The sequence below is a fragment of the Falco naumanni genome, chromosome 17 (assembly GCF_017639655.2).
Source record: "Falco naumanni isolate bFalNau1 chromosome 17, bFalNau1.pat, whole genome shotgun sequence".
NCBI classification, from domain to species: domain Eukaryota; kingdom Metazoa; phylum Chordata; class Aves; order Falconiformes; family Falconidae; genus Falco; species Falco naumanni.
In genome coordinates this window covers 3,101,951-3,124,536 of record NC_054070.1, presented here as the reverse complement: position 1 = coordinate 3,124,536, position 22,586 = coordinate 3,101,951, and the positions used below count along the sequence as shown (strand labels likewise).

At 54.2% G+C, this 22,586-nt stretch overlaps 1 protein-coding gene across 6 annotated transcripts in view; it reads left to right on the top strand.

Moving 5' to 3' along the window:
* The window catches only part of ATP2B4 (ATPase plasma membrane Ca2+ transporting 4), a 50,865-nt gene extending 29,864 nt beyond the window's left edge, over positions 1-21,001 (top strand). For 3 of the 6 annotated variants that reach the window (XM_040616506.1, XM_040616507.1, XM_040616508.1), the window contains exons 7-21: positions 1,165-1,200; positions 2,825-2,986; positions 3,103-3,317; positions 3,409-3,651; positions 3,772-4,013; positions 4,337-4,571; positions 5,762-5,941; positions 6,188-6,275; positions 6,418-6,524; positions 8,148-8,339; positions 8,445-8,658; positions 9,090-9,301; positions 9,667-9,774; positions 10,149-10,331; positions 18,257-21,001. In XM_040616506.1, the coding sequence (XP_040472440.1) occupies positions 1,165-1,200; positions 2,825-2,986; positions 3,103-3,317; positions 3,409-3,651; positions 3,772-4,013; positions 4,337-4,571; positions 5,762-5,941; positions 6,188-6,275; positions 6,418-6,524; positions 8,148-8,339; positions 8,445-8,658; positions 9,090-9,301; positions 9,667-9,774; positions 10,149-10,331; positions 18,257-18,562 (2,723 nt within the window). In that variant the 3' untranslated portion in view covers positions 18,563-21,001. Of the gene's footprint in view, positions 1-1,164; positions 1,201-2,824; positions 2,987-3,102; positions 3,318-3,408; positions 3,652-3,771; positions 4,014-4,336; positions 4,572-5,761; positions 5,942-6,187; positions 6,276-6,417; positions 6,525-8,147; positions 8,340-8,444; positions 8,659-9,089; positions 9,302-9,666; positions 9,775-10,148; positions 10,332-12,670; positions 12,872-18,256 lie in introns of those variants that run through there. The other 3 variants (XM_040616512.1, XM_040616510.1, XM_040616511.1) reach the window with 3 other exon arrangements.
* Positions 21,002-22,586: the final 1,585 nt, after the last annotated feature.

Sequence of the window (22,586 nt, the reverse complement as noted above, 5' to 3'; positions counted from 1 at the left end):
GGTACAAGCCAGGCTTGGGAAGCTCCTGCTCTCCCCCGTGTCCCCGCACCCCTGTTCAAGCAGGTCTGGGCTCACTGGGAGCGGGCGCGAGGTGTGAGGAGTTGGCAGGAGGGAGCTGCCGGCTGGCATCGCTGGCTGCACAGGCATCCCTGTGCCAGGAGCCCTTCCCGGGAGGCGATGCCAGGCGGGGAGAGGTTTGCTGGGCCGTTCCTGGCAGCCGTTTCAGCTCTGGGCCGCATGTGCGCTGGGTTGCTCCAGCTCTGCTCGGCTGGCTCGCATCGCCGGGGTTCGGCAGCTCGGGAGCTCCTGGGGTTTAGCTGCCTGCTTGGAGGTGGGAGTACAGGGTGAGACGTGGGAATGGCACTGCTGTTGGAGCTGAGCAGCAGCTCGCCAGGTGCCCAGGCACAGCGCTTGGTGTTTTTCCAACCTTCAAGCTGTCACTCAGCCCCGCAGCAAACCCAGCTCTGTGCCTTGCAGCCCTCGATTTGGGAGCAAAGTGAGGCAGGGGGTTTCACCGGCTCATCGCCCACCGTGGTGCTGGGGGGACGGTGGGGAGAAGGTGTATAAACCCCTTGTCACTCAAGGCTTGTTTAGACTGCTGCAGCCCTGTGCTTCCCCTGTTGTGGAGGCACGCTGGAGGACCCCTGTGCACTTTATGCCCACCGCAGCCATGGGGGCAGAGACCCCTGCTATGGCTATAGTGCTGCCCGTGGCAGGGGACAAGTCTGTGCCACCTGGGTGGATCCACTTGCACCCGGTGGCAGTGGGAGGGAGGTAGGGAGCACTGGTGCTCGGCATGTGCTGCACAGAGGTCAGGCTCTGCTGTATGGTTTCTTCTGCCTGAAGGTCTGAGATGCCACTGGCACCCTTTGAAGCAGTGGCAGGGGTTGTAGTGGGTGCTTTGCAGATGGGGAAGTCTGAAGCCTTGAGGACAGGGTGCCTGGGGGAGCCAGGATGCTCCAGAGCCTCCCCAGTGCCATGAGCCGTGGACCAAGGCATGCGTGGTGTCCAGAGGGTGACTGCAGGGTGCTGAGCCCTGCACACAGATGCTGCTGGAGTGGTGCGTGGCCCCTCGGAGCAGGGCTGGCCCTGGGCCATCCTACCAGCTGGACGGTGAACGTGGGTCCACGTGCTCAGCCCTCCACCCTTTCTCTCTTTGAACAGGTAAAAAAACCGGAGCCCCCGAAAATCGCAACAAAGGTAACCAGCCTCTCCATCCTTTGAACCAGCACCACACTAACTACTGAGCATTCCTCCTTCCTTCCTTCCTTCCTTCTTCTCATCAGTCTGTGCTCTTTGCTGCTCCGGCGGGACTCTCGCCTCGTTGTCCTGGGAGAGGGTGCAACGGTCCCACAGCTGGTGGCCCTGGCACAGCAGCACGGTGCCCTCCAGCATCCCACCGGGGGGCTGTGCGTACCTGGGATGGGGCTGGCCAGCTTCCTCAGGGCCACACTGACCCTGTGTGGGGCGAAGCCTTTGTGCAGGGAGGGCAGGGCTCTTCCAGCAGCCTGGACCACTGGCAGAGCATCCCTTTCTTGGGGCAGACTTCATCCATGTTGACATGAGCTGCAGCTGTGGCCTGGTGGCTCTGAAGCCTTTGTGCCCGTCAGAAGCTATCCTTTTGCAGGGTTTATGTTTGGGCATAGCTGGGGGAGCGATGTGGGTCCCCCCCTGCTGTCTCTGGGATGAAACGTCCCAGAGGGCCTGGCCAATGTGATGGTTGCACCCTCTCCTCCCATGGCCTCGACTCCGTGAGCGTCTCCTCGCCAGTGTTTCTCACACTGTTCTTTGCAGGCTGTGGAGGAAGCCCATTTCTGCACCTCTCTCCACCTCTCTCTCTCTCTCTCTTTCTCTCTCCTCTCAGCAGTTTGAGTTTCCCTCCTTCCCGTCAGACTGTGTCCGGGTGCTTGTTTTGTCCGTGTCGGGTCTGTCGTAACCGTGGAGGTGTCCGATATAGAGCTGCCGTGAGCTCCGGGGTGTCTGGAGCCATTGAGCAGCAGCAGCCATGAGGGGACAGGTCCCGGGGCATCCGTGGGCAACCATGGGGCCACTGCTGTTCCTCCAGCCCTGACGGCTGAGGAGGAGCCTCCTGGGGCAGTGGGGGGGGAGTCTCACTCTCTTCCCACCCCTCTCCAAAACTTCCAGCTGACTCGGGTCTCCCTGGTGCAGACCTTCAGCTGGACTAGACCAATTTTAGCAACTGAAAGCCTGGCTGTCTCGGGTCCTACAAACGTGATGGATGTCTCAGGGCTGGGATTCAAGGAGCTGGCTCATTCCTCTTCAATCTCCATCCAAATTTCTAACTGTCCCCTTCCATCTCACCCCCTCAGTCGCTCCCCTGGCAAATGATTCCTGCTGAGCTGCCCAGAGGGCACTGCAGAGGTAGCATTGGGAGGGAGTGGGGATGCTCAGCAGGGGACCAGTGGGACCAGAGCCTCTCTGGGGTCAGCCCAAAGTGCTCCCCATCTGCTGCAGCATGTAAAGCAGCCTGCAGTGGGGGCCAGATGAGACCTGCCTCCACCCCAAAGCCTGGCCAGAGGGTTTCTTGCAGTGCTGCCTTAGAGGTGTGGTCGGTGGCAGTGTCAGCTGTGAGGATCCTTTATCTGTGGGTCTGGGGTAGATGGCAGAAAACTGCCCCATAGAGAGGTGGCAGGGCCCCAGGACACGGGATTTCCATGTGCTCGGATGTGTGTGTCGTCGGGAATGGTTCTTGTTCTGGGTTTTCTCTTTCTCTCCCACCACCATCTTTCTCAGTGGTGTCCTACAGGTTTTCCTGGTCTCTCTGCTATTCACACGTGGTGTCTTATTTTGCCCTGGACTGTAGCTAAAACTCAGGATGGTGTGGCCTTAGAGATCCAGCCCCTGAAGAGCCAGGAAGGGGTGGAAAATGAGGAGAAGGAGAAGAAGAAGGTGAAGGTGCCCAAGAAGGAGAAGTCTGTGCTGCAAGGGAAGCTCACGCGCCTGGCAGTCCAGATTGGGAAGGCGGGTGAGTGGTGGTGGCCCAGCACGTGCCAGAGCCCTCGCTGCAGGTGGCACGGGGAGAAGGGGTTGTCCCCTTCCCCTGCGTCCCCTCACCTGCCGCTCTGCCCCTTCTTTCCCCAGGGCTGATCATGTCAGCCATCACGGTCATCATCTTGGTGCTCTACTTTGTGATCGACACGTTTGGGGTGCAGAGGCGGTCCTGGCTGGCGGAGTGCACCCCCATTTACATCCAGTACTTCGTCAAGTTCTTCATCATCGGTGTCACGGTGTTGGTGGTGGCTGTGCCTGAAGGGCTCCCGCTGGCAGTCACCATCTCCCTGGCTTACTCCGTGAAGGTGAGACCGTGATGCAGTGAGGTCACTGGGGGCATGATGAGGAAAGTCAGGCTTTTGGCTCTGACCTTCCTGGTCATGGTGCCTGTTGCAGAAAATGATGAAGGACAACAACCTTGTGAGACACTTGGATGCGTGTGAGACCATGGGCAATGCCACTGCCATCTGCTCGGACAAGACGGGCACACTCACCATGAACCGCATGACTGTGGTGCAGGCCTACGTGGGGGACACCCACTACCGTCAGATCCCTGACCCTGAAGCCATCCTGCCCAAGATCCTGGACCTCATAGTCAATGGTGTTGCCATCAATTCAGCCTACACGTCCAAGATCCTGGTGAGTTGGAGAACCGCAACCTCATGTCCTCTGGCCTTCCCACCACTGGCCACCTCTGCAGCTCCTGTCCTACCGTTTTCAGGTTTGACATTGCTTTTCCTTTTCCTTTCTCCTTTCCAGCCACCTGAGAAGGAAGGAGGGCTACCCCGGCAAGTGGGGAACAAGACTGAGTGCGCCCTGCTGGGTTTTGTGCTGGACCTGAAGCAGGATTACCAGGCTGTGCGGAATGAGGTGCCGGAGGAGAAGCTCTACAAGGTCTACACCTTCAACTCTGTCCGCAAGTCCATGAGCACGGTGCTGAAGAACGGCAACGGCGGCTTCCGCATGTACAGCAAGGGAGCCTCTGAGATCATCCTCCGCAAGTAACCGTCCTCCTTTGCTACGCTGGTCCTCTCCCCGTCCTGTGGTCTTTAGGCTCTCGATGCACCATGGAGCTGTTTTGCGGGGCTGCAGGGTGAAGGGGTGTGCAGCCGCTGTGGAGTGGGGAGGTGGGTGTCGGGAGGTGCTGCTGGGGAGAGTGTTGAACTCTTAAAAGTGGCTTTGGTAAAGCTGTAGGGAGCTGTGGGTAGGTGGGATGCCCCTGGTTGGTAGATGGGGAACGTGGGTGACAGGGGGAGCAGATTGCTGAGCCAGCAGTGTGTGCCACCGCTGGTATCCCTCACCCTCCATCCTGGTCCTGCATTAGGTGCACCAAGATCCTGGACAAGAACGGAGACCCCCGAGTGTTCAAGGTGAAGGACCGGGATGAGATGGTGAAGAAAGTGATAGAGCCCATGGCCTGCCACGGGCTGCGGACCATCTGCCTGGCTTTCCGTGACTTCCCTGCTGATGCTGAGCCAGACTGGGACAGTGAGAACGAGATCCTGTCTGACCTGACCTGCATCGCTGTGGTTGGGATAGAGGACCCTGTGCGGCCAGAGGTACTGAACCCCAGCTCTGCCCTGGCTGTCCTCCACCCCAGCCCCATGCCTGCGCCAGGAGCCCCTTTCCCCGCTGCTCAGGACCACGAGCCCCTTACGAAAGCTCAAGCAGCCCCTCTGCATCCATCCCCAGAGTGCCCCATGTTACCAGCTCCTTGCTGCAGGCGGTTCTATCCCATACCTGGACAAAATGCCCTGGTAGCAGGGTGTTTCCACCCAGACTTTCCCCCACCAGCTGCTACCAGGGGTCTGTGCACCAGCCTGGCTGGTTCCACTCGCAGTTGAAAGGTGTATGGAGACACCACCTAAGGGTGATGGAGGAGTGCTGGAGAGGGCCAGGGCTGATCTAGTTGGTTCCTGCCTTGCAGCTTGCTGTCCCCCTCTGCCACGGGGGTGCTGGGCAGGCAGCTGGGCTAATGCAATCAGCCCTCTGATACCTGCCTCTTGATTACATTTTGGAGCTTGCCCCTGTGCTCCTGCCATGCTTACATATTTCCTGATTAGATGTTCAAGTATCTGGGTCTGGGAATTGCATTACAGATGCCCCGTCTGCGCCAGCTCTGGAGGCCGTTAATTCAATTTGCTAATTTCTCACTAATATCCTCTTCCCCCACCGCTCCATAATAGGTAAACCCATTAGTGCAGCAACGTGCCGCCGGGGTGGCGCGGGGGGAGCAGACAAAATGCCCATGTTTTGATGGATTGCCTGGCCATGCCTCGGCGCCCAGCACTGCAGCGTGATGGGGAGGAGGAGGCGGTGATGTTGCCTTCCCCTTGGGGCAGGGGCTGGAATATCTCATGCTGTCTGTGCCGGAGGAACCACTCTGGACACAACACACACGAGTCTGGCTGGAGCTGCGGTGGGCACAGGAGGCTGCAGTGGAGCAGCATCCAGCCGTGGCAGTGAGCATAGACAGGCATCCTCTCTGGTCCCTGGTAGCTCCCCCTGCCCCGTACCCCAAAGGATAAAGGGCTGAGCAGGTGCTGGAGGGGGAGTTTTCAGTTCAGTATCTCATCCCCAGCGTGAGTACTGAGCTGAGCTGTGGGTGGATGCAGGTTCCTGACCCCACTGGAGCCATTTCCGGATCCTTTTAGGGAGGATGGAGAGGAGCTGCCTGGCTCCCAAGATACCCAGTGCAAACCCAAGCACTCTGCCTGTCTGCCCCCCACACTCTGTCCTTGTCCCCCAGGTGCCGGATGCCATCCTGAAGTGCCAGCGTGCGGGAATCACCGTCCGGATGGTGACAGGGGACAACATCAACACCGCCCGTGCCATTGCCACCAAGTGTGGCATCCTGCTGCCGGGGGAGGACTTCTTGTGCCTGGAGGGGAAGGAGTTCAACCGGCTCATCCGAAATGAGAAGGGAGAGGTGGGAGAGCAGCCCTGGGTCCTGCTGTGCAGTGGGTGTGGGTGGCCACCTCAGTGGGTGCTGAATCCTGCTGGGTTTTCCTCCTCTTGGATACACGTAGCTGGTCCCTTTGCTTGCTGGGACCCTCAGCCAGTGCAGCCGCAGGGGTGTCCAGGTGCTTGGAGGTCCTGTTGGGGTGCGCTCTCCAGTGGGGAAGAAGGTTTCTGGGGGTTCTCTTCCCTTTCTCACCTGTGTCTTGTCCTGCAGGTAGAACAGGAGCAGCTGGATAAGATCTGGCCCAAGCTGCGTGTGCTGGCCCGCTCCTCCCCGACGGATAAGCACACGCTTGTGAAAGGTGAGCACCGGCCAAGTCCCCCAGCTGCTGCCTCTCACCAAAGCAACTCATCCTGCTCTGCCAGGGTGCTTTTGCAGTCTAATTTGTGCTAAGAGCCTACCCTTGGGGCTTATTTCCTCTGAGCTGCTTGTCTCCATTTCAGGAATTATCGACAGCACCGTTGGTGACCAGAGGCAGGTGGTGGCCGTGACCGGGGACGGGACCAACGATGGCCCAGCTTTGAAGAAAGCCGATGTTGGGTTTGCCATGGTACGGCCGGGCGGTGGGTTTTCCCCAGGGGCAGCTTTCGCTCTCTGGGGTGAGAAACTAATGGCATGCTTGGTCATTCTCAACACTGAAATTGTTTCTGGTTCTTTGAAACTCTTTTCCAAATCTACAGGATGTCTTAAAAAGAAACGTTCTTTGGAGGTTTGGTTTGATTCTCGTGAACTTTGTAGGACTGTTAGCAAAAGATTTGATGGGAAGCAATCATCTGAGAGCCTGGCTTAGGGCTGGGCTCCTCCACCCCGTGTGGAGGGACCGCGTCAAGCTGAAGCTGACACAGTGTTTGCAGAGCACCCAGAGCAGGGACCTGCTTGGCCCCAGTTTCTGAGCTGTGATGTCCAGGAGAGCCGTGGGAGCCCAGTAACTCAGCATGACTTGGTTTATCCCAGCAGTTCACCCAGGCCTGTAAAGGGCAGCCCAGGCTCCAAGCACGGTGCTGGCACTGACTTGGGGAGTTTATTTATGGTGAAGAACTCTGATCTCCTGGTTTGCTTCTTTTCGTTGCCCTGTCTAAAAGAAGCAAGGAAATAAACCTGTCAGTTTTAACGGGTTTCCTGTGAATTGTTTAAGTTTGGGTATGTGGGCAGGAGCCAGCTCCTGGGTAGAGCCTTATGAGGGAGCTTTGAGCAAATGAGAAATTTCTTGGGAGGAGATGTTTTTGGGAAGGTGTCAAATATCCAAGTGCAATTCTGGAGCCTTTAGGATGAAGAGCAGGAGGCAGTCTGTTTTCTCTTGGGGACCATACAGTGGGGCTCTCTGCCCCCTGTGCAGGATCAGACCCTGGCCAGGCACTGGGGTTTGCTGGGGGCTGCGTACCAGGGCTGCGCATCCCTTGGGTACCCAGGGAGGGGGAGCAAACAGCACATGGATAGCTCCGTCCAGCTGCCTCTGAAGTTCATCCCCTGGGGGTTCCCACCTGAGACCAGTCTTGCAGATCTCAAGAGAGCTCCTGGAAAGCACCAGGGAACTAGCTGGTTAAGGGCATCACTTCGGTGCCTCGAATCGCTGCAAAGCGAGCGCCTCTGTGTGCCAGCAGTGAGAAACGCAGTGAGCCCGGCTTCTGTAGAGCCAGCTGGCCTTCTGAGATGCTGCAGGTGACTTTGGGGAGGCTGCGGGCAGCCTAGCTCGCTGCGGGGCTGCCGTCCACCCCGCACTGGACAGAAGGCACTGGCATTTCAGGCTGCTGAGCAATCTCTCATTTGGGGATCACAACCCTCACTTGCAGCAGAGATGCCCAGCCAGGGCTGCCCATGTTCCCTGGCGTGAGGAGGAAGCCATGCTTGTAAGCTGTTATCCAGCTTTGCTGTGGTGGCCCTGTCTGGGCTATGCACGGCGACAGGCTGAAAAGCTGCGCTGACTCACAGCCCCGCTCTGGAGCTGAGCCGGTGTCTGTCCTTGAAGGCATCGCTGCTTTGGAGCCTCCGCTCTCGGGTGTGTTGGCACAGCCGCAGCAGGACTCACTGTCAAACACAGGACTGGCACCAGCTCCTCTGGGTCTGGTGGATTTTTTTTCTCGGGGCTCGTTCTGGGAAGAAGCAGAGCTGGGCAGATAGCGAGCATGGAGCTTGCTCCATGACTCACCCCACCGCTTTCTCCCTTGTCCTTAAGGGCATTGCAGGCACGGATGTGGCAAAGGAGGCTTCGGACATCATCCTGACGGATGACAACTTCACCAGCATCGTCAAGGCGGTGATGTGGGGACGTAATGTCTATGACAGCATCTCCAAGTTCCTGCAGTTCCAGCTGACTGTTAACATCGTGGCTGTCATCGTGGCCTTCACAGGTGCCTGCATCACGCAGGTACGGGGCCGCTGGGCATGGCAGGAGAGTAAGGCTCCTGCAAAACAAGAAGTGAAAAGAGGGTGGTTTCGGTGGTGTGACGTGTTGTGTCCCCTCTCTCTGCAGGACTCTCCCCTGAAGGCTGTCCAGATGCTGTGGGTGAACCTGATCATGGACACCTTTGCCTCTTTAGCCCTGGCCACGGAGCCCCCGTCCGAGTCCCTGCTGCTGCGCAAGCCGTACGGCCGCAACAAGCCACTCATCTCCCGCACCATGATGAAGAACATCCTGGGGCACGCGGTGTACCAGCTAACAATCATTTTCACGCTGCTTTTTGCGGGTGAGTTTTGAGGCACCAAGAAATAGTGTGGGAAGAGGAAAGGGGCAGAGTCCCAGCCCTGCCTCACCAAGCCACCTTTCCTCAGCAGTGTGGGCGACCCTTGTCCTCAGCTGTCACTCAGTAACCTCATGTTGGCCGGGACAGCCCATTTAATAATGGATGGGAAGTGGAGGGATGATAAGGAGAGGATGTTTAACTCTAGACTCGCCGTGTGCAGAGAGTTTTAGCCAGGGAAGCAGCTTTTCAATGTTTTTTAAGGAAATAAGGGTTCAGTGGGGCTAGTGGCGGGGATTCCAGCTGGGCAAAGGGATCTTCAGCAAGAACCTGGGATCCTAATTCCACCTTCACCAGCACAGAGCAGAAGAAGCAGGATCTCATCTTCTCTTCTCTGCCCTTCCCCATCCCCTCCCCAAACCCCCTTGTCTGCTCAGGGGAGAAGTTTTTTGACATCGACAGTGGCCGGAATGCCCCGCTCCACTCCCCACCCACTGAACACTACACCATCGTCTTCAACACCTTTGTCATGATGCAGTTGTTCAACGAGATCAATGCACGCAAGATCCATGGGGAGAGGAACGTCTTTGAATCAATCTACCGTAACCCTATCTTCTGCACAGTGGTGCTGGGGACGTTCGCAGCTCAGGTGAAGCTGTGGGAGCTGCATAGGAATATGATGGTGGGGCTGGGAGGGGACCATGCCACAGGCAGGACCTGTGTCTGCTGCAGTCACTGGCCACAGCGCTCTTCTGTCCCCTTATTCTTCAGCAGCTTCTTGGTGACATAAAACCTGAATATTGGGGTCTAGGGTGTGTTGGGAGGTGTCAGGGCTGGCCAGGTGGCACGCCTCTGATGTCCTGTTACTAGCCTAGGAGTGATGTCCTTGCTGCTCTTGTGATCCCAGCGAGGGGGGGAAAGATGTATGGCCCTAGGGGACCTTTTCACCCCATGACTATGCTGTACAGCCCTTGGCACTCCCCAGTGCGTGACTTGTTCTCTCCTGTGCTGTAGATCATCATTGTGGAGTTTGGTGGGAAGCCGTTCAGCTGCTCTGGGCTCACCCTGAGCCAGTGGTTCTGGTGTATTTTTATCGGAGTGGGAGAGCTCCTCTGGGGCCAGGTAAGAGCCAGTCTGAGAAACATACCACGTGCCTCCGTGCCGCGGCACGCTTGCAGCCCAGCTCACCTTTCCCTTCCCCCTGCCTCGCTGCCCTTTTTCTCCCCACTATTTATTCAAGGCATCTTTGGAAGAGGGTGATGCTCCATCCCAGTACTATACTGGCAGTGAGGAGAGGAGGTTGCTAATTTACTCCTTGTTCCCACCCTGCTTGCAGTGGGGCACATCCAGCGGTGGCATGTCTGCACTGCATCCTGGCATCTCTCGGCTGAGTCCTGGCAGCACACTGCTCCCCCTGGGTTGAGGCTGCCCATGGTGGGCTCCATGCTGCCATAGCCTCCAGGCTAAGGAGCTGCTCTCTCCCTGTCTCTCCCCAGCTGATCTGCACTGTCCCAACCAGCCACCTGAAGTTCTTGAAGGAAGCTGGGCATGGCATCACCAAGGAGGAGATTCCAGAGGAGGAGCTGCCTGAAGATGTGGATGAGATTGACCATGCTGAAATGGAGCTGCGGCGTGGGCAGATCTTGTGGTTCAGGGGTCTCAACAGGATACAGACGCAGGTACTGTGGGGCAGCGGGTGCTGTGGGGCTCTTCCTTCTCTCTCTCTTTCTTTCTTTTTCTTTCTCTCCAGGGGCTCTGTCTGGAAAGAGGTAACGGCTGCTGCTTGAAGGATGCCATCACCTCCGGGGCTAGACTTCTCCCACCGCCTGTGCCTTTCTGGGTCTGCCCTGGTTGGGGAACCAGGACAGCCTGGCTTTTGGGACAGCTCGGGGTGGGGGGGAGGCACGGGTCTGTTCTGCTGCAGAGGACGGTGTCCTGCAGCCTGAGGCCAGGCTGGTCTGCAGGAGGCTGGATGTACTGCTGATAGGCACCTCGTGCAGCAGAGGGGGGTGCTCGGAAGCTGCAGGGTGGCCACGGAGCCACCCGGGCTCTTAGAGTTGTGCAGTGAGTGGGTCAGCATTGAAACTGCTCTTGGTTGCTGCTGGGATGCTGCTTCCAGCGGGGAACATGCCCAGGAGGCACCTGCCTGTACGAGACCCTCTCCAGTCTCGCTCCTCTGCTGCTTTCCGTCCTTCCCAATGGCTCTTTGGCCAAGGGCTCTTGTCACCCTTCCCTGCCAGCTCTCTGGGCTCCTCGCCTGGAGCTTTTGGCCGCACAGCACAGGAGAGGAGACTCTATCTGTTAATATGGGTTTTATATCAGCTGTTTCTCCCTGACTCAGTTTTTCCTGAAAGGGTGGGGTTTTTTCCCCAGACTGCTGGCTGGGCAGGGCAGGGAGCATTCCCTGCAGCAAAGTCAGTGTCCCTCATCTTTCCTCAAAACCTGGGCAGAGCTGCCCTGTGGAGGAAGGCTGTAGATCCCCAGTGGCCCCTGGCACGCAGGGCTGCTGTGTTACCTTTCGTTCCTCTTCCTCCGGCCCTTTGGTAAATACAAATAACCAAAACAGCCCAGGCGCAGGGACTGGAGCGAGCACAGCAGCTGCGTCGTGCCATGTTAACTTTGCTTCTCCTCTGTGAGATGTTGCCTTGGTGGTTTCAAGGTGAGGTTCAGCCTTGATTCCCTGCCCCTCGTGAGTGGTGAGGGGCAGCTGGGCTCTTTGGGGGGCCCAGGGCAGTGCTGGTCGCTGGCACTGCAGGGGGCTGAGCTGTTGGCTCGTTCTGGTTCGTTCACATGAAAGATGGGCTGGGAGCACTGGGCTGTTTCGGAAGCAGTCCAGATGTGTTGGAGGCCTGGTAGATATGAACGGCTGCAATACCGGCAGCCAGATGTGCCGCTGGGGCTGAGCCTGGAGCCTCTGAGGTATCTGCCAGCAGCTGTGGTGGGCCTGGGCTGAAACAAGCTCTGGCTCTTGCAATGTGAAAAGAGCTCCTGGATGCTGGCACATCCTGGAGTCTCTTTAGCAATTCCTTTCCTGGCTGTGGTGCATTGTGCAGAGCAGCCAGCAGGTCCAACTGGAGCGTCTCGGGGCTTCTATCCTGATTCAGTGTGTCTTAAGTGGGAGCACAGGGGTTTTCCCCATGGGCCAGCACTGGGGAAAAGAGGGTCCCTCTGTGGAGGGAGATCCGACTGGGTAAGGAGCGAAGCATCTGTAAAATACCTCCATGGTGAGCTAGAGCTGCACGTGGGTCTGGAGGAGGTGTCCCTTCCCCAGAAGCGGTGCAGGCAAGCTGGGGTGGTGCAGGGCTGTGTGCTCTGCCAAGCGGGCTGGCTGGCACAGGGCTGGGGACAGTCCAGCTGCAAAGTGTCTGGGAAGCCACGGTGGCACCTGGATGTTGCTTGGTCCCTCTGGCCTCAGCGTGCATCCACAGAGCAACTGTGGCCTGCCACCAAGGGTGCCTCCTCCTGTATCCCTGCCCACCCCTACCAGCTCTGCTTACGAGTCCTGTGCAGAGCTGTGAGCCAGGGGGAGAGGCTGAAACATCTTCCAGCATGGCCAGCTACTGTGGGAGCTGCGGGCACATGGTGTGTCCCAGGATTTGGCCCCTCAGTTGTACATCCCGTGGGGCTGAGGGACCAGAAACGCTTTCCCAGTGCAGTTTTCTGGACCACCAGCTGCCAGCTCGCACCTCTGCCCACCCTCTCTCTTTCTGTGCTCCTCCTGCAGATTGTCAGGATAACCCAAGGTGTTTCCTCTGTCGCTCCCTCCCACCACAGTCTCTTTCTCGGTGGTGGGATAAACACTGCCCCTCTCATGCCTGCGAGAGCGGGGTGGAGGCTGGAAGCCGACCTCTCCTCTGCTCCCAGAAACACCAGCCAAACGTGGTGTGGGTTTACGGGGGCGGGGGGGGCTTTCTCCTCCGTCCTCCTTCTTCCTTCCTCTCCCTGCTCCCCTCCATCCCCAACCCCTCTCCCTGTCTCTGGCCAGGGCGATGCTATCTCACTCTCTGGTTCTTTGCAGATGGACGTAGTTTACACATTCCAGACCGGCGCCTCCTCTTTGCAGGGAGCCCTCAGGAGACAGCCTTCCATCGTGAGCCAGCACCACGATGTAAAAAATGTTTCTAGCCCAACCCATGTAGCTCTTTCCTCCGTCAATTCCACTCCCACCACTTCTGCTGTTGCTGCTGCTGCTGCATCTCCTCCTGCGGGCAGTGAGTGATAGTCTATTACAATGCATGACTTCTAATAACCACAGAGAGCACCTGCACCAACCTAACCCAGCCTGTTCTCTCTCCCTCTAAACCTTGACTCACACACTGATTTCCAAAATGAAGGATGGGGCGGGAGAACGTTTAAAATATTAGGTTTTATGCTGTTGCCTCTTGTAACAAGTTTACGATACTTTCTGGTCCTTCTCCCCACCATTCCTTGTTGCTTCCTCAGTTTTTTTTTACCTCTTCTCCTCCTTTGCAGGACTGACGTATGAGTCCACCCTCTGAGGGGTGCAAAAATTGGCGGTTCTTGTTAAAAGAACTGTGTGTTCATGAGCAACTAAAAGCATTGCTGTGAAAAGGGCACAGCGCGCCCAAAAGCTGCCGTTTCCTTCCACTGTGGCTCTGCCCAGCCCCAGGAGGGCAGGGATGGGCAGAGGCATTGCTTTACCAAAGCTGTAAATCTGTTTGGAGGCAGAGTGGCTGCTCAGACCTTCCCACAACAGTTTGTGTGCCGTTGGGATCGGCTGAGCCACGGTAACGGGCTGCCTGTATGCTCTGTGCCTCTTGCACGCCTGTGAGAAGGGGTGTTTGCTTCTGCCTTGGTTGGGAGGCTGGAGAGGGTGTGAGAGCAGCCGGTTACTGGGGCTCAGCTGGCCGGTGGTGACGCAGCGGAGCTGCTCGGAGCCACTCACCTGCAGCTCAGCCTGTTGGGAAGCCAGCAGCCTCCCCTGTCCTGCCTGTGAACTTGCATGCCGTGCGAGACAAAGCTGAGTGAGCCCACGCACGTAAGCGTGCCCTTTGCTGCCCTGGAGCTCTGCGGGGATGGCACAGGGCTCCGCTGGTCCCCCCTCAAAAGCCAGAGCATTGCTGCCTGTTGCAGCAGCTCGGCAGTGCCCAGCTTGTTCTGCACACGCTGGTTCTCAGTGTCTGCAGGAACACGCAACTCCCTGCATGCAAACGGAGATGGAGACCGTGGCCCTGCTGAACATCAGTGGCAAAGCTGGATCCTGGATCTGGCTGTGGGTTTCCAGAGCCCTCTCTGATGCAGTGCCCCTCTCCGTGTTCATTGTGAGCTGTGTTCAGAGCCTTGTGAGCACGTAAGCGTGAATTCTCTCTGCAGGGCTGTGCCAGGCTATGAGTAGGTAGTGTATCTTTCCCGGATAATTGGCTTTTTTATTGCACAGTCATTTTCCGTGTTCTCCTCATATTAAAGAAATACCCTTGGTGACTTTCTGAATAGCTTTCAGTCTCCACTGTTTATGCACTGTGGGAGAGAAGAGAGAATTTCTGATAATTTTGTTTTCTCTCTATTTAGCTGACACTGATGCTTGAATTTTGTTTTGTTTAACCCCAGTGATTCTGAAGCAGCGCAGCTGCCTTCTGTTCCCGACTGCATCTGTGCACCACCAAGACTTTCTAATCAGAAGAAAACCTGCTTAGAGGGGTCTCAGGGTAGTGGGCTTGGGTGGTCAAGACCAAAAAGCAGGGGCTTTTTTTGCAGTCTGTGGATTAATGTTCTCCCCGATTTGCAGCAAGGGGATAGATAACTTGGATAGCTTGTGCCCTTCCAGGCAGCAAACAACTTTACCAGAAGCTAACCCAGGTCACTAAGTCTTCCCTCTGTTTTCTGCCTAGATTTCTCTGTTTCCTTCTGCTGCTTCCCTTCCCCCTCTCTCTCTCTCAAAGCTCCACTTCCCTCCATACAGATTAATGGTGTCCCTCTGTCTTCCACTGCACTTCTGTGGGATGAGTTCTCCAGGGCTGGACCTTGGCAGCCCCGGCTGCTGTGCCCCTGTTGGGGTGGTGGAGGAAAGGGAGGTCTCAGGAATGACCCTCAGGAGATGGTTTGCAGAGCTAAACTGGTTTTCCTTGGGGGTTTTGCCCCGGTTTGAGTGAGCTGGACGATGCAAGCCCTGGGGTCAGTGATGGAGGTGATGCTGGCTTCATGCAGAAGGTGTAAATTCCACCTCCGTGGGAGCAATGGTGTTTGCCCAGCACATTGTGGTGCTGCAGCGATGGTGTGAAATGAGAATAAATTCCAAGCTTGGAGGTTATGCAGGTTATGAAGGTTTCAGGTGGAGAGGAAGCAGGAGCCTGACCATGGGCAGGGGGGAGGTGGGTTTTCAGCTTGGTCAGGGAGGATTTAATTTTTGTTTGCACTGCCTGGCTCGTTCAAAACACATTTCCTTGCTGTTAAGTTCCTTTGACAAGGGAACAGCTGAATTAATTTCACAGCAGTTGCTGACAGAGGTGGTTAAATCAAAGTAAGAAAATCTGAGGAAAACCAGCAGAAGCTTAGTGATGGAGCTGGAGGCAGTGATGTGGTTAGATAGTCTGGACTCAGCAATGCTTGAGGTGGTGGGGCAGGGAGGGCTTCTGTGAAGCTACTCCTACCTCTGAGCTTGTACTAGACTGACCACCTGGTTGCTTGGGCAATCACCTAGGTTCTTGTTAGCTTGTCCAAGTTGATTACAGTTGGTTTATTTGGTTTTATGAACTGCATTTTAGGGGTCGGTGTTTTTGTCAGTGCTTGCAGTTGTTGTTCTCAAGATGCTGATGGTGACATTATCAGTCTTGGTAGAAGGTGGCCGGCTTGGTGGTCTCCCTTGTCCTGTGCATTCACACTAAACACCAAATTTATCCAGGATCTTACTGTGGTCATTAGTGCAGCAAACACAGCTCTGAATTTCTGTTCCCAGCTACATAAACTTTCCATTTTTGCAGGCCAGCTGGTGCTCCAGCATCATGGGGGGGTACTTGGCCCACGCTCATCTTCTCATGAGTGTCTGTCATCCAGCTCGCGTGTGTGTGCCGGTCCGTGTGTGCATGCAAGAGCTGGCTTGTTTGTTTCTAGCTGGGATGTGCTGAGCCTGTGCCAGGGGGATGCCACATTGCTGCCCTATGTGGTGTAGCACCATCTTTCTGAGCCAGATGGAGAGCGGACTCAGAAGGGCATCCCTCACGAGAGGGGAACCCTGGAACATCTTGCAGGTAAAATCTCCAGGGTTCCAGGCATGAAACTCTTCTTTGAGTAACTTCTCTGGTCTGGTTGTGTGAGTGCTGTTTGTGCTGAGACCAAAGATCTCTAGGAGGCTCTCACTGGCTGTGCTGGTTGGTGACTTCCCTCCTAGCCTGTCCATGTACCAGACCGAGGTGGACAGTTTAACCTGGCTCATCTCACCAGGAACAGGGGTGTCGTCTCCATTCACCCACCAGATCTGCAGTCCATTCGCAAAGAAGTGGCAGAACACACACCTATCTTTATTTGCCTCATCAGCTTGCAAGGGGATTATCCACATCATTCTCCCTCCAGCAGCTCTGCATTCTCTCCACTCCCTCAGCCGGCAGCTGAATGGTGGGGAGGCTTTCCAGGGTGTAGCATAGGGATGCTATGGAGGAGCACGCCTTTGGTGGGATCTGTGGCTCTCCTCCCCTTCTTGCCCCAGCTTCAGTCCACAGGGATGCCATGGGAGGTGGGGACTGGGTTCCTCAGGTGTTGGGAGCAGGTGAAGGTAGCTTGTGAGTAGCAATGCTGCTTCCACAGGGCAGGAGACAGAGCAGGACAACTGGCAGTGCTTGGGGGAGGTGTTACCGACTTCCCTGCTGCACCCACCATTGCTGAACAGTCTCACAGTGGTCTGGAGGTATTTGCTTTGGAGAGAGGGTGAGCAGATCTGGTCCCAGACGAACCCTGCTTAACAGAGCAAAGACTTCTGTTGCTTCCATAAAGCACCCACGAGCTTGTGCAAGATGCTTGGTCCCTGCTGACAAGTTCTGTCAGTAGCTTCCCCCTCTATAAAGGGAAGAGACAGCCCAGTTCCCAGGTGGCTGGGAAGGTGCCACAAGCCAGGAGGGTGCTGGTTGTGACCTGCTGCAGCAGGATGGGGGGATCTCTAGAAGGAGGCAACTTGCTGGCTCTGGCCTGCAAGAGTCAGCGGGGAGAGCATCACTGTAAGACAGCGGAGCAACCAGAGGGATGCTTTGGAGGGCATTGTTTGGGGGATAGCAGTAAAAGGCAAAGGTGTATGACTTCTCCTGGTCCTCTACGACTTGGGAGACCTTCAGCTGCCCTGTTTGCTGTTTCTGCTTTAAAAGCCCACGCACTGCATCGCTCTCCTTCAGTTTATGCCTTCTGATATCTTTTGAGTGATTGTAGCCCAGAGTCATCTCCAAGAGCTGGAGCACTCTGCTGCACCCAAGGTGCACATGTTGGTTGTCTCACGCATGCCAGCGTCTGCCCTGGGGTGGAGAGGTCTGCTGCAGCCCCCGGCACTGCACCTCCTTGCGCCTTCGTTCGCTGGATCTGACACTTGTCACCCACCCAACCGAGTAACTGCAACTGGGCTGCGAGGCGGGGTGAGAGCTGGAAGAGTTCGAGGCTGGATTTCCAGAGGAATTGGAGGGAGCAGTGAATCTGCTGCTAGCCACCATCTGGGCTTGTTTTCAGACTTCTCCCTTCGAGTGCAATGGAGGGAGCAGAGCCATACCCTGGTTGTCCAAACTGGGCTCTGGATCTCCTGCTTGTAATATGTTGAGCCTGGCTTTCGGCAGTGCTGACAGCCTATGGGTTTCACAGGATTAGTGTGTGGCCAGGCTTTCTAGCAAAAGTTTGAGATTGGTTTGGTTGGTTTTTTTTGTGCAGAGCATCCAAAACAATCGCTACCTTTGGAAACCGCTGTGTTGTCTCCAGTATGTTGGTGTAGGGAAGGATCCAGAGCTCCAGCCCGGGATCCAGGCAGCAGCCATGTGGGGGAAACTTGCACAGATCTGGCTTCCTTCTTGCATGTTTAGCTGGGTCTGGTTTTACTGGTCATGGCATCCACTTGGACCTCCTGCTTCACAAGGGCTTGAAAAGTTTGTGACAACATTTTAAAGCCCATTCCTTTCTATAGGTCTAGAAATGAGCTAGAACACACACACACATCACTCCCACAGTAGTTTTTTGCCTTGAAGTGAACCCGCTGTTTGTCTAACCCACCTCTTTTTTGAGTTGTAGTTCCACTTTTTTGTCCTCGTTTATATACACAGATACGCGTGCGCACACATAATGACAACTAATGCATTTTGGCTTCCGTTCATTTGAAGTGATTTGTTATTTTGAGTTTTTTTGTGTCTTTTCTTGCAGCTTCTGAAGTTGCCCCATAGTCGGTTGATTCCCCATCACACTCCTAGTGCCTGAGTCTGATCCATGTTGGCCCTCCTAGTTCACCATAGATCTCTCATTTTGACTTAGCTGTCTGTTCAGTGGTGGTGACTTGTTGTTGTTGTTGTGCTTTTTGGTTTATTGTGTCTGTATTATTTATTTTTACTTTCTCCTGGGAGCTCTGGCCTCTCATAGCTGTTACTAACCCCTCTTTTATTTATCCCCCATGCTGCTCGCCTCCCGGCAGATCAAAGTGGTGAATGCGTTCCGTAGCTCCTTGTACGAAGGCCTCGAGAAACCCGAATCCAGAAGCTCCATCCATAACTTCATGACTCACCCAGAGTTCATCCTGGAGGAAGACGAGCCTCGAACACCATTCCTTGACGGCGCTGAAGACGACCCTGAGACTGATGGACTCAAAAAGCGAGGTGGGGGTAGCCTGGGTGGATCTACATCCCTCAACAGAAATAACAATGCAGTGGACAGCGATCAAGCTGAGGTCACCGTCCCGGAGCCCGAAAGCCCCTTACACAGCTTGGAGACATCAGTTTGACCTTAGAACTTCGAACCCCCCCTCCTCCTCCACCTTCGCCCCTTGCCCTGTGTGATATTGGCACCAGTAACTGATCACACACTGCGGTCACTTCGTGTCAAACTGCTCATACGTATATCATTTTGGTGTTTTGTTTTGGGTTTTTTTTTGTTTTGTTTTTTTTTGTTGTTGTTGTTATTGTTTTTACCATTATTTAGCAGTGGGAACCAGAGTACCACGATGCTGGGTGTCGGGAGAGAGGCTAAGCCAAAATTGTGCATCTCCATCCCTAATTTTCAGTGGTACTCACCCAAGTGAAGCAGCCAGGTTATCTCCTCTCCAAGAGTTGGGCTCCATGCGTCTGTTGGAGGTTTTCACTTTGAAAAATGCATGTTCAAAGGAAGTTCAAATTGTAGTCTTACATGCACGCTCTCAGCCTGAGGGCTGGGATGCACTTGTGACTTTTTTTTTTTTTCCACTTGTGGTTTTTAGGGTTTTATTCTAATGTTGGGGTTTGTTCTTTGCTTGTGGGATTTGCCCCCAGTAACTTCACAGTGGGAAGTGGGGGAGTTAGCACTCTAGTGCGAAAATTTAAAAATAAACAAAAAAAAAAAACCCCAGCCAGGGGGAAGGTGTTTACTCACAGGTTGATAGATACAGGGATGTACACCAGTCTTCCACCTTGAAAAATGGTACCTAGCCTTTACAGTTCCTCCTCTGTGTGTGCACACACACTTTTCTCTCTCTGTTTCCAAAGCAGCAATTGGTAGACAAGGAACGAAGGTGACTTGGCTGTAGCCTTGCTGGATGTAGGATTCTGATTTTTCTACAAAGTGAGGTGGCGGTGAACTGGCAGTGGAAGGGTGGTGAAGAAAAACTCCATGGCTGTGAGAAACAGGGCTCCTTCCTGGGGAGTCTTGAGTTGCATCTCTTCTGCTCTTGAACAGCTGTGAAACTTTTGGCAAGAGCCTTGCAAAGTTTTAACGGCTCCTGCCATCAAGAGCAGAGGGATTTTTGCCCGTGCTGGCTTGTCTGTGCTGTTGGGTTAAATAATCCATCAGCCTTGAGTACAAGCTCCAATTAACTGCTGAGGAACCCCAGAGGATGCTCTAGCCGTGCCCACCAGATCTGTGCATCGCTGCCAAAGCGTTAGCAGGCTCAACAGAGAACAAGCATGGGGATATGGAGAGTACAGTGGGTCAGCTCCTAGATCCTGGAAGGGATGAGTCAGGTTGTCTCTGTAGCCCGTGGGAAGAAGGCTCTATGGCCGACGGGAGAACTTTTGATTTCCATAGCACTTCTGTAGCTGGTTTGCCAGTGGAGGCAATTCCTTGCAGAGGTAGCAGGTTGGTTGGTTTGCTGCAGGTCTTCCAGGGAAGGTGCCGCATGGAGGCTTTGCCTCACTTGCTACTTTTTTGGAAGGTCACCTCTTCACCTTGTCTTCTGCCTCACCTCGGTCTCTTGTAACCATTCAGTGAGAGTCCCATTTTGTCAGAGCAGAAGCCCCAGGTGTCCTGGGCAAGTTAGCTCTGAACTGAGCCTCTTGTGAAGCCGTGAGACTGAGCGGGAGGCAGGAGTTTGCTTTGCTTGGGCTTAGTTTCTTCCCTGTGGGCTCTTGCTGGTGGCCCCCTGGTTACTGGCCCCAGGCAGGCAGGGCTGGAGGAAGCTCTGCTGCCTTCTCTCCTTCATCCTGTTCGGCTTGGTTGGAAGCAGAGAGAACCTGGTTGTAACTGGCTGTACAATGTCATCAGCTTTGCCCAGCCTCCATCCCTGGAAGCAGAGAGGTTTTTAGCGAGAGGGTGGGCTGGCTGGTTTCTTCTTTTCTTTCCTTTTAAGAACGCACAGCAGAATCTCCCGTGCCTTCTCCGAGCACTGCCTGCAGCACCACCTGCCACGTGAGGCCCCAGTACTTTGCCAAGAAATAAGTGTTCCTTAAACGACAACACAAACCAAGTGTCTTTGTTTTGTTTCCAGCCCAGAACCAACTCGTCCCTTCCTTGGGGTGGGAGGACGGAAGGACGAGGTTGCCCCATTCCTGCCCCAGGTAGCTGAGGAAAGGTCCTTCTCCCAGGTCTCCTGCCTCGGTGCTGGCAAAAAGGGGGTGAAGGCTGGGCTCCGTACACTGCCAAAAGCAAGAAGAAATTGCCACCACTGCCCATCTCAATTGCAAATTTAGTGTCAAACCCCTTTCCCCCCCCCCACCCACCCACACAGACAAACCCATCGCTACCCTCCCCATTCCTTCTTCACGCGAGCTGAAAAAATACCTTGGGCAGGACCGGGGGTGTGTGGGGGGTGTTTTCCTGGGTTATACACAAGTGGTGACAGGAAAGACAACAGGGGTGGTTGTGGGGTTTGGTTCTGTACTAAAGGTGACATTGCTTAAAAGATCACTTTTTCTATTTTAAATACTTGCAAAAAAAAAAAAAAAAGGATGAAAATATGGTGTTCTTATAAGCTTACATAAATATTTATTAAATATTTTGGGGGGACACACACCGATTTTTCTTTTGATATTTTTTTAATACCTCAGACCTGTTTTAAAAGAAAAAAAAAAAAAAAGACTTAAACCAACAAAAAGCCAACTTTGGAGGCTCTCAAAGTCACTCCCAGAAATCCGTGACTGGCAGGTTGCCACAAGGGTCTGGTTGTTCTTTAGTTGATATATTTTTGTTGTTCTAGTTTCCATATTAGGAGGGGGAGAAATAATTATATATAAATATTATGCAAAAAAATATAGTTTTCTTTAGATCAGAAACTGATATTTTTACGTCAGCCATATGTATTTTGTTTAAAGAAAAAAAAAAAATAAATCTCGAGTCCCGCGTCTGCCACGGCGCGTGACTGTGTGACGGCAGTTCAAAGTGACAGGTAATTAATTCAGTGTATCAGCGATCGGATGCCAGTCGGCTTCCTTTTCTCTGAGCAGCCATCTTTATACTAGATGTTAGTTGGATGACACAAATGTTTTTTTATATTAATTATGTTGGTATGGCTGGTTGCTTAAAGTATAAACGTTTATTGTGCATACATCTTTCCTGTAAAGTTTTTTTGGTTTTGTTTTGGTTTTTTTTCTATTTAGTTTCAGTGATATACTGGCAGCAGATGACTATTGGGTTAAGTTATTGAGGACATTACAAAAAAAAAAAAAGTTGGGGGAGATTGGTGCTCTACGCTGAAAGGCATGGTCAGCAGCACGAACTTCTGGGGACTCTCTGCAACATGCCTTGAAAAAGGGGGAGTTTTGGTGGGTTGGGTTTTTTTTATTATTTTTTGCTTTGTTTGAACTGCCACGAGTGTGCACGGGGGAGAGTGCCATGCCAGACAGGAACCGAAGTCATACCCTGTGATACATGTTAACTTGCCTTGGAATGCTTTGTTATTAAAACACTCTGAACATAATTTTGCATCCAGTTCTTAATAACAGTAGGGTCTCTGGTGGTGGTGGTGGTGGTTTTCTGTTAAATAAATTGGCGGATTGGTACCAAAGACATTACACCACGTCCTGTGTGCATTGCTGAACAGGCATTTTTAGGCATTTGCATTATGTGATGAGGTTTCCTTTGATTTGCACAGGGGTTATACTTAATTTTCAAAGGTTTTGTGCAATAAGCTTTGAGGAAATTTTTGAAACAATCTCAAGAAGGAAAAAAACTAAACCAAATTTTAGCATGGGCAGCCTTTGGCTTTCCCCAGTCGAGAAGTAGGCATCCTGTAGTGCTCAGCCCCTTCAGAAATGCTTCTCGGGGGTGACATGATGTTGGGGTGAATGGAAAAGCCCCATCCCAGATCCAGGGAGGGCATCTCCAGGATGCCATTGCCAACTCCTGTTGCCCTCCATGACTGCAGGGACCAAGCACCTCAAAGAAGAGTCCCTGCAAGCTTTTGTACCTCCCGGGGGAAGGACACATGTACCTGCCTGCCATTGCTTCTCGCTGCTCCGTCCAGCTCCTGCAAGTTTATCAACCCGTGGAGCATGCAACCTGTAAAATGTTCTCCTGCAAACCCAGCTCTCCCTGGTGGCTGCAGCAACGTTGGGGTGCCG